The sequence below is a fragment of the Ceratotherium simum genome, chromosome 34 (assembly GCF_057802395.1).
Source record: "Ceratotherium simum simum isolate JZ-2026a chromosome 34, ASM5780239v1, whole genome shotgun sequence".
Lineage (NCBI taxonomy): Eukaryota > Metazoa > Chordata > Mammalia > Perissodactyla > Rhinocerotidae > Ceratotherium > Ceratotherium simum.
The window spans coordinates 18,661,909-18,673,571 of NC_141933.1; the positions used below are offsets into that span (position 1 = coordinate 18,661,909).

Below are 11,663 nucleotides of genomic sequence, written 5' to 3' on the forward strand. Positions count from 1 at the left end.
CGTCTACTTCCTTAACAGCTTAGTTTTGTTTCAAGGACAGTAAAGATAAATATTCCTGTTGAGGCACAAATAATTAAGAAATATGTGGATGTAAACATATATATTCCATAAGTATATATTCCTTTATTATATATTCAGTATCCTTATTCTAAGATGATTACATTCAAATAAAATTACTTAAAGCCTGTAACCACTTTGAACAACCGATGATGACCCTTACTTGAATTCTATCAACATTTGACCGTATTTACACACTGCCTAATGACAAAATGACTGTGTAAGTGTATGTCACGAACCAATTATTCTTTTATATTTTATTCTTGTCCCTATGAATGTGACGATAAGAGCTAATCCATATGAGACTGGACACTTACAGAACTAAGGTTGCTGTCTTGACAACCTGAGAGTTAGAGAAGATGCTCTGAGAAAATGCTGCTCTGGAAATCTGTGCCTGAGCCTGCCTCACTGGGAATCTATATTGACGGACCCTCAAACTCCAATAAAAGCTGGAAATACCAGGGAAAACCCAGACTGTCACTGGAAAGCTTCTCAAAATACTGTGAATGGTGATGGAGGGAGGAGTCTCATGGTTGGGTGTGATAGGCAATATTACCAGACAGTTGCCTTTTCAGGGTCTTTCACATTGTTCTTCCCAAAGGAGAAGGAAGAGGCTATAAGAGAGTTTGGCAGCAGCCATATACAGAAGGTAGGTTAAAGGGAAGGAAGGAGAATAGATAACAATGCATGATGAAGACAGAGAAAAGGTGAAAGGAAAGAGGTAATTTTTTCCAGGTGGGAGAGAAGGAAGTTTATCTTCTTTATATGTTGAGAATCACTTTTGGGTATATGAATATTTGCGGGAGAAAGTGATGTTTCAGGATATTTCTGTACCATTGACCTAGTGTAGCTTATCTTCCTTGGCTGTCATGTTTACTTGGGTATTAGGAAAGAAGCATGTAGTTTTGTTATTGTTTCTGATCTCAGTCCCTTGGTCCCACCAATAGGAGGGTTGTATGCTAGGTTCTCAATAGCACTTTGAATCCCCCTTCCATTTTACACACACACACACACACACACACACACACACACGTTAAGTTTGGAGTGAGGGGCAGGCATATCTCTACAGTAATTTCCCCTAAGATGTTCTCACAAACCACTCTCCCACTTTCCACTCTGACCAGGTTTATATCCTTTATCTACTTGTGGGGAGATTATCTCTATCATTTTGTTTGGTTTAGAGATAGGCATAGGTGATTTGAACACACTTTGTAATTCCCCATCTATCGTGTTTAGTAAAAATTTCAGTTATGACACCTTGTTACATAAGAAGTGTTAATTCATAAAGAATTTGTATGAACACTGGACTTCAAGATAATTTATTTTCATTTAGAGAGGGATGGTACCTTACTCCAATTGGAGAAACATTTGTTGCAGTCACATAAAAGATACATTTTATGGAGGAATGTTTGTACAATTCAACCTTATCTGTAAACAGGGAAAACTACAAAGGGAATTGGGCAGAGACAGACTGTAGGAATGATTAATAAGGAAAGGAGAGGAGAAACCCCTCGAAGCACAGGAATGGGAGGAAGGAAAGGAAGTCTGGAAATCGATCTTTGGATCAGGGAAATAAAAGAAATTACAAAGTCACTTCATGGAAGATCTAAGGCTGCCCTTCTACAATCCTTTTGTGATTTCTATGGCAAGGGAGCCATTTTAAGTTCCCTCTTCTCTGCATTCAGGTGTGAGGCTTCTTGTACAGAAAAAGAACCTCTAAGTTCCTGAAGAGAATCATCATTAGGGTGTCAACAGACAATGAGGATAGTTAATGTTGAAATAATTTTGATACCAGTCACTTCAAATAGCTGGACAAATAAGGGGCCATGTAGGACCCTAGCAGATAAAACAAATCACAGAGTTCTGTGGGAAACTGCAGAGATCCCTCACTCTCCTTCCTCCATCCCATGAGTCAGAGGGAGAGGATCAGACCAAAAGCTAGAATGATAGTGCTTGAATTAGTTATACAGGGTTAGGAAATAATAACAGTGTCTTGTGTCCTAAGTGTACCCTGGGACTCTGGGCTGGCCTGTGGTATAAACATACATACTTAATAACTCCATAAGGAAAGAAAGGATTATTTTACCCAGCAATTCCAGCTAAAGTACATACTGAGATTGCATTTTATAAGGGTCAACTACTCCTCCCTGAAATCATCACTGTTGTCAAAAAAATAGGATTCTTTGATTTTCCAAGTCTTGGCCATACACTTACCCTTGGAGCATGGATGGAGACACCAATTAAACTTTGTTGTTGAGAGTGGGAGAAGAGTTGGTTTATTACAAAAAAAGAAATGATTACACAACAGGCAAAAACCAACCCAAAGCATCTACACCAGATTTTGGTCACTCTGCTTTACCCATTTTCACAGCTGCTCTCTGAGGTAGTCTGGCAGCAGATGTGCCGATGGGTGGCTCCTGTCCATATGGTGACTTTGTACAAATTAAAAAAGTGTGCTTCATCCTCAAGATGCTTTACTCTCATATAGCAGAAAATTGTCATAAGGCGCTTACTCGTTTACAAGACCCTTCACTGCCATTTGTCAAAACCCTGCTGTGATAAATATATAAATCTAGGAGACCTGATGACAATGGTGCTTCCTTAGATGAGGGGCCATATGCACTCAATGTGTGGCAGCTTCGGATGTCCCCTTTGGGCAGAATCAATTCTTATTAACTCAATTCTATACCATGTCATGGAAAATTCACTCTCCATCGGGGAGACAGTTTGCTACAATTACCATTCAGTTGGATGTAGTCTCTCAGAGATACTGTTAGCAATGCTTCTATCTAGCTACAGCAGAGAAAGGGATTCCTACTGGAAGTTTCCATGACCTGATCACCTTCTTTTTATCCATACCTCGAAATTAGAGGCATTAGTGTACTTCAGACAGGTATCTTCTGTTTATTTCATGCAACATCACAATCCTTTCTCAGGCAGGCTCATTAGTTATTGTTACTCAGAATCATTTCCAGTCTGATTTCATTTGTGGTTCCCTCTCTCCCTCCCTCCCTCCCTTCCTCCCTTCTTCTCTTCCTCCCTTCCTCCCTGTCTTACTTTCTTCCATCCTTCCTTCTTTTTATTTCTTTCAACAAATTGTTTATTAATTACATTCTGGGTTCCATGATTGGTGGATACACAGTTGAATATGAGAGTCATGACCCCAGTCTTCATGGAACCTAAGTCTAAAGACATTCTTTCAAGTTTGTCAAATATATTGATGTTCTTTCCTTTTTCCAGCTCTAATGAAAGGTTTTTGCTATTTCAAATTTCTCTTATAATTTCAAGTTGAAATGGAAGGGCATGGGATTTAAAAACCTTTTTTCAAATCATCTTTTTCTAGAGAAATCCCACTTTCTTTTCCCTGTTATTTCTGTTCCTTTGACTTCCATCATGTCATGATTTCTTGATTATCTTGATTATCTTCTCTGATCTTCCTTCTTGGTCCACTTTATAATCTCCTCTGTTACAACTTTCTGTCTTTTAAAAGACAATGTAAACCTAGGCTCTACTCTTGGCTCTTCTAATCTTGTCATGTGCTTTACTTGGGTAATCTCACCTACCCTCCTGGTTTCAGCTAACACTTATACACTTATCTTCACCAAATCTAGATCTCCAACCTGACTTGTCTCCTCATTTTCATTTTCTCTATCTAGCCTATTGGATATTTCTACTTATACATCTTATGGGGACTTCAACTGATTGCTTGAGGCAATAAATCTGAGCTCCTTTCCTGACACATCATGACTGTCACTATGTGCTTCTCTATCACCATTTTCTGTAGCTTTCTGACTAACAATATATGTTCTGTAAATCCTAAATTTCTTGAGACCAATGGTAATGATAGCTATTATTAAATCCTCTATCTGTTATCTATTGCTGTGTAACAAATAACCACGTAACTTCAATGGCATGAAACAATATTTTTTTTTGTTTTCAGTCTATGGATCAGCTGGATTGTACTTCCCCTTTCCGCTGAGCTCATTTATGCATCTGTAGTCAGCTGCACATTGAGTAGGTGTCTCTATGATCTTGGCTGGGATCTTTTACATGTTTTGGGTTCAGCTGGCTATAGTCTGATCTAATATGATCTTGGTTAGGACAACAGTGCTCTCTTCCTAGTGATCTGTCATCCAGCATGCTAATTTGGGCTTATTCACATGGCGAAGGTTTCTAACAGAGCAAATGGAAGTCAACAAGGCCTCTTGAGGCCCAAGCTCAGAACTGGCAATCTGTTCATGTCTACCATATTCTATCAGCTAAAGTGAGTCACAAGGACTGCCCAGAGTCAGAATGAGAAAGCAAAATGGTGTAAATATAGACAGGCTAATAATTATGTTCACAATGTAATAAATCTACCCCAAATGCTTACTATGTGCCAGGTACTTTTCAAAGTGCTTTATATAATTTATTTAATCCTTAGCAATGCACATAATGTACTGCTTCATGCTTTATGTCTTTGTTGGCATGCTGGTCCCGTTACCTGGAAAGTCTTACATTTTGGCTAACTTGGAAACATCTTACGCATGTGTTCAGATTCAACTTCAATGTCACTTTTTCCAGGAAGCTTTCTGTCGACCCAGATGGCTTAGCCAAAGGCTCTTCATCTATACTCCCTCATACTTATAAATTCCTTTGTCACTAAATGTATCACATTATATTGAATTTAATTAACTTACATACTTCCACTGATTTTACATTTCTTGTTCCCAGGGAATTTGTATAAAGGAATTTACAAGTCTCGAGCCACACTGGATTTGGAACTGGACTTAACAATTTATCTTGACTAAGTTACTTAATCTCTCTGTATCACTATTATTTATATTTTCATCAGCACAATACACATCATCAATAATGTTTAAATAGACTAAAACATTTAAAAAATCTTTGAGAAGCTTTAAAAATGTTAAAAAAAACAGGGATCCTCTTTATGAAACCACCAAGGTGATGTTCTGAATTTATGTTGTTTAGAGAAATTAGCTGAAAGAGTTCAAACTTTGGAATGAGAAGGGTATATATTAGCACTTGACTGACAAGTTATACTAGAGACAGTACTTTACAGAAATGTTCCATTTAATCCACTCCATTTCCCAGCTTCCTTTCAGTTAGGTGGAACCGTCTTAGAATTTATCTGCCTGGCCTCTGTAAATGTTTGAGGTATGTCTTAGAATTTGAGGTCCCAGAAACGTGAGTGGGGGCCATGCGTGCCGCCTTGAGGCTGAGGCATTAGAGAAAACATCCCCAAATCTCCAGTTTCTGTCATCTTCTGCAGTGGCAGCTGAAGGGACAGTCTATTCAGTTACAAGATGACAGAGTTTTGTCAACCTGTCCCTGAGTTACTGTGTGAAGCAGAGGCCTAGATTGCAAGGACTATGTAAGGTGAATGAGAGATAAATTTTTTTTTTCTGTTCTTTTCTCTGTCTGGTGAGTTTCACCCCGCACATACACAACTTAGCGTTCATAGTATTGAGCAGCTGGCTTAGATTGCCCGGGACTCTTTGGAGACTGCTGTTTCTCTCTCTGCCAGGCTGCTCCTGCTCCCGTGCTCTGCGTCACAGACCACAGCCTCTTCAGACCCTGACTCTCATCTCTGTACCCCCATCTCAGTGAGAACCGTGGGGCCTTGCTGGGGTCCTCCCTTCCTGCACCACAGTCCAGAATGTTCTCCAGCAGAAGCCTGCAGTTACCCTAGAGCCCACCAGATTTGTTTCCTTTCTCTAAGGACCCCAGGACTCTATTGCCTGTTGTCCAATATTGAAAACCATTGTTTCACATATTTTGTCCAGGTTTTAGTTACTTATAGCAATATGAAAGTCCAGTTTCTTCATTATGTCCAGAAATTTTAAGCACTGTGTTTTCTTAAAAGTATGTATATCATTTGTTTTTATATTATTTTAAAAAATGTTAATTATTAATTACAGAAGTGAAAAATAATGCATTTCCTTTACTTAAAAAAAGGAAAACATTACAAGCAAGCACATAATCAACTTTAATATCATCACTTCTACTTGCATCACAGTCTCTCAGGTCCCCACTTTCACTGTAATTGAATTTTAAAAATATTTTCAGCTTATTCAGCGTCCTTTCCCTCTTTGTTTTTGATGTATCCTATACACATAAAATGCTATCAGGAATGTTTTTCTATTGACTTTGTGAGATAGGTTCTAACTTTTTTTCAAATTTATATTCATTTATCTTAATACAATTTATTTGCATTATTGATAAAAATTTCCAGCTTCATCATACATTAAATTACCAAATCTGTATGGCTGAATTCTATCCTCAATACTCTGTTCTAGTAACATATTTGTCTATTCTGTGGGTATATCTTATTTTTAAAATTACTATAGTTTTACGATATATTTGCTCTTGGTTCTTCTTCTCCCCCACCCCCAGAAAATCTTTGACTATTCTCATCTACATATCAAACCACGTGGAGTTTAGAATCATTCTCTCAGTTTCCAGGAAAAACTCTTCTTGAGATTTTGATTGGGATTCCACTCAGTTTTTGAATTAATCAGGAAAAATTAACAACTTTAAAATATGATATCTTCCCATGATGAATTCTATAAGTCTTTATTAAGTTGTCTTTTGTGAAGATGTTTGGTGTTCTTCATAAAGACTGTACAGATTTTTATTATGTTGTTTAGAGTCTTATTGTTACTATGAAACAGACATTATATTTTATAACTATTTATTGTAATTATATTTGAAAGTATTATTATGCCGATATTTGACTAAATTTTCATAATAAACATTATAATCTGTCAGTTGATTGTCTTGGTTTTTCTAAGTAGATGAACATGTCGGCCAGTGATGAACTGTGTGACCTCATTTTCAGTTTTGATTACCTTATTTCTTTTTGCTGTTATTTCATTGGTTGATGCTGAGTTTCCAAAGTGACAGCCCATGGACCCAATTAACTTAAAAATTTGTAGATTTGTTTGATCCAAAATTTTTATTTAACATAAGGTTTTAAAAATTAATTAGTTATCAACATATTCAAATCATCAAAATTCGTATAAAATATGGATGCCTGATGTCTCTTGAAATCTGAGTGTGTCACAAATTTGGACATACACTCCGCATAAGACAACCATGGATCAGAGCTGAGTCATGCAGACTCTCATGGGGACATTGCTCCAGAGGGAGAAAATGTCTGAAATGTCTTTGTACAATTTGGCTTTTCTAATTTGTTTTGTCTTTCTGACCACTGTAGGTATCTGAGATTGAGAACACTGCTTTAGGACACTCAGCAAAATATATAATAATAGCATTATAAAAAGTGGCTTTGTCTTAGTCCTGATTTTAATGGAAATTAATTAATGAATTTCCAACTCAGTTAATTTAATTCAATTAATTTACTTTTTTTTTTGTGTGTGTGAGGAAGATCAGCCCTGAGCTAACATCCATGCTAATCCTCCTCTTTTTGCTGAGGAAGACCGGCTCTGAGCTAACATCTATTGCCAATCTTCTTCCTTCTTTTTTTTTTCCCCAAAGCCCCAGTAGATAGTTGTATGCCATAGTTGCACATCCTTCTAGTTGCTGTATGTGGGACGCGGCCTCAACATGGCCGGAGAAGTGGTGCGTCAGTGCACGCCCAGGATCCGAACCCAGGCCACCAGTAGCGGAGTGCGCACTTAGCCGCTAAGGCACCGGGCCAGCCCCAATTAATTTACTATTAACTGTGACATTTTCTTTATGTTTCTGGAACGTATCCTTTCATGAAGTTAAAGAATTTCATTTTAATTTTAGTTTTCTGTGTTTTAAATTATAATTCAGACTAAATCTTATCAAATCCCATTTTGGCAACTTGGAAATTGTCTTTTTATAAAACGATATAATTTTATTAACAGAAAGTCCTAGCAACAGAAATCAGTGAGCCAAAGTTTGATTCAGAAAGCAGAGTATATAAAAAATTACTCAGCCTTACTTGCTAAAATGATTTAATGAGAAATAGAGGCACTCTATTTTAGGAGAACTAATTTCAGTCATATATAAAAAATATGTGAGCAAACAGACAGATGACTCTAAATTATAAGATGACACAGTCACAAAAAATTCATCAATACAATACAAAACATAAACTTAAGCTAGCAATACATTGTTTCTTTGATTGACCTTTATCAAGCTATTAAACCTCAGATTATTAAATATTACACAAATATAAAGTCAAGGACCTCACTCCAAGCTCCTTCCCAGTGTTTACATCATATGATTATAATTAAATAAAGATCACCCTAAGGTTTTTCCAAAGACCTAGGTAATCACACTATTAGGGATTTTTTCTTCTGTATTTATATATGGGAAAATATAACGAAATGTAGAGTTAAGGGGAGTATTTTACTCTGCAATATTGAAAAAGGGTATTGTGAAGTTTCTTCTACAATTGAAAATTAAAGGACAAATAGAAGCTGACTACAAAAGATTTTCACCCCATGTTGCCCAAGTCCTCTGTAGCACAAAAGCTAGAGTCCATCTGCATTCTGAAAGAATTTTTGACCCAGAGAGCTGGGTCATTTTTAAGAGATAATAAAATTTATGCTCTTTGAGGATTCAGGGAAGGCTGATGTATGAGCACTACCCAATCTGACCACTGTGTACATTTCTGATTCTGCTTCTCGAACTCTCCACCTGGACTCTTGTGTTCCATTCACTCTGATCTTTTATAGTTCCTTGAAAATACGATTGTGGTTCTTGTATTATAGTTTTCTCTCTCTAGAATCTTTATCCCACTAATCTTCTTATGGTTGTTTGCTTCTGATCATTCTTGTCAATTATTGGTGCTCATCATTATTAAACTTATTAATATATTTCATCACTTTTCCTAAAGATGTCTCAACAGAATTCAAAATGAGCTGAAATGTTACCTGCTAATAGAATCCTCCTCTGACTACCCAATATGATGTAGCCTCCATGAAATAATCATAGCCCTCCACTTCCATTAACTCTATTGTAATGATCACTCTCTGACTTTTGTTTTGTTTCTTTATTTTTAATTACATATTAGTTGTCTCTTTTTTTTTCCCCTAACCATCTGAATTTGGCTATTTTAAAAACAAAGCTCTTGTATTCTATAGCTATTTAACAGATATTTATTGAAAATCTAATAGGTGCTGAGCATAAATAAAACAAAAATCGGGGCCAGCCCTGTGGCGTACCAGTTAAGTGCGCGCGGTCCGCTGCTGGCGGCCCGGGTTCGGATCCCAGGTGTGTACCCATGCGCCGCTTGTCAGGCCATGCTGTGGCAGCGTCACATATAAACTAGAGGAAGATGGGCACGGATGTTAGCCCAGGGCCAATCTTCCTCAGCAAAAAGAGGAGGATTGGCATGGATGTTAGTTCAGGGCTGATCTTCCTCACACAAAAATAAAAAAACAAAAATCCGTCCCTCACAGATGTCCAGTCTAGAGAGAGATGGAAAGCAACAAAAATCAAATCATAATTATACAAAATAATTATACATTTGATCATCATTGCTAAGAAAATGAAGTATTGACATAGGGAATAATGGCAGGAGTGGAAGAATCTTTGAATAGAGTCATGGGGGAAGGCTCTGTGATGTAATGACACTTAGTCTCCTAATTAGGACTAGAAGTTAGAGAGAAACAGCCACCTAAAGAGGAAGAAGGCTTGTTCTCAGAAAGAGAGAGAGAGAAGTAAAAACCCTAAGGTGAGAAAAGTCTTGCATAGCTCTAAAGGCAGATGAAAAAGCCCAACATGGGTGATTGATGCACGGTGAGGGAGGAGGTGAGGTGCTCAAGTTGCAGAGGTAGTAGAGAGATTAATCAGGGAATTCTTGGACAAGGTAAGGAGTTTCTAAAGGCAATGGGAATCCAAGGAAGGATAGAAAGCAGTAGACGATCATAATCTTTAAATTGCAAATACTCTAAATCATAAATCAGAATTATATTTTTAAGAGATCCTTCTGGCTGCTAGTGGAGAATGGACAGTTTTATTTCTCACACCTTTCTTTTTTATTTTTTTAAATATTTATTTTATTTTTTAATTGAGGTATAGTTACTTTATAGAAAAAATTTTTGTAACTATGTATGGTGACAGATGTTAACGAGACTTGTGATCATTTTGCAATATATACAAATATTGAATCATTCTGTTTTACACCTGAAACAAATAGAATGTTATATGTCAATTATATCTCACACATTCTGAAAGAATGACTTCTCCCTATGGGAAATACACGATATTCTCAGCAAAGACAGTCACTTGCCAACAAAAGTCCCTTGTTTCCTCCACAGTTTCCTCATGGCATTTTTCACCTCTGTGTTCCTCAAGGTGTAGATCAAGGGATTTAACATGGGTGTGATGATGGAATCGGAGACGGTCATTGCCTTGTCTATGGGGTAAGTGTCCACAGGCCTCATGTACAAGAAGATGCATGGCACAAAGAACAAGACGACCACTGTGAGATGGGAGCCACAGGTGGAGAGAGCTTTGCGCCGCCCTTCAGAGCTGCAAGACTTCAGAGAGCAGAGGATGACCACGTAGGAGGCGATGAGGATAAGGAAGATGGTCACACACATCACCCCACTGTTGAGGATGACTAAGAGGCCCAAGATGTGGGTGTCCATGCAGGCCAGTTTCAACAATGGAAACAAATCACAAACAAAATGGTCTATGATATTGGGGCCACAGAAGGGTATTTGATACATGAAGAGAAGCTGTGTTACCGCATGGATAAGTCCCCCCAGCCAGGCCCCTCCCAGCAGCAGGCAGCACACCCGAGGGCTCATGGTGGTCATGTAGTGCAGGGGCTTACAGATGGCCACATAGCGGTCATAGGCCATCACACTGAGAAGGATGACTTCCACACCAGCAAAGAAATGCTCTGCAAAGAGCTGGGCCATGCAGCCTTTGAGGGAGATGGTAGTGCTCTCAGAGAGGGAGTCCACTATCATCTTGGGGGCAATGACAGAAGAGAAGGTGACATCCAACAGGGACAAAGAAGAAAGGAAAAAATACAGAGGTGATCTCAGAGTCTGACTTGTCAATATGGTGACCACAATGAGTAGGTTTCCCAAAACGGTGGACACGTACATGGTTAGAAATACAACAGAGAGTATTTTCCGCAACTCCAGGTTCTCTGTAAGACCCAAAAGTATGAATTCTGTCACATTATTTTGATTTCCCATTTATCAGGTGCTGATATGAGCTCCGGCTGCGAGTTGGAAAACTCAAAAAAGCAACATATGATTTATAATTACTGATTATATGGCTTCACGTATTTCCAGGACCTCAGGATCACGTTGTTTGTTTTTATTCATTTATTCTCTCCATCCAAGCATTTGGCTTTTAACAACGTGCTAAAAAAAGAGCTTAAAAGATAACTACTTCTTTAATGAAAGGTTTTCTCCAAGCCTTTTCTTCTCTCTTTTTAAATGATTCTTCCTTGTGAAATAGGTTTTTCCTTCTCCTCCTTTATGATTGTTGTTACTAATAGCCAACTTTTTTGAGCGCCTACCCTCCTCCAGGGGCTGGAATAACCCTACAATTGACTCTATTTAACAGCTGAAAGAACTGACTTGCATAGAGTTTAGGAAGCTTAACCAAGATGGCACAGCTGGTGCCTGATGAAGCCAGACTGT

The 11,663-nt window shown here is 38.0% G+C and overlaps 1 protein-coding gene across 1 annotated transcript; it reads right to left on the reverse strand.

The window, feature by feature from the left end:
- Nucleotides 1-10,280: 10,280 nt before the first annotated feature.
- Nucleotides 10,281-11,210, reverse strand: LOC101399590 (olfactory receptor 4C6-like). The gene has a single exon (XM_004436995.2). The coding sequence runs from the start codon at nucleotides 11,208-11,210 to the stop codon at nucleotides 10,281-10,283; it is 930 nt and encodes a 309-aa protein (XP_004437052.2).
- Between the last annotated feature and the right edge of the window lie 453 nt (nucleotides 11,211-11,663).

Excerpts from the sequence above, each read along its gene's own strand:
- LOC101399590 (XM_004436995.2), bottom strand. The coding sequence starts at position 11,210 with ATGGGAAATCAAAATAATGTGACAGAATTCATACTTTTGGGTCTTACA.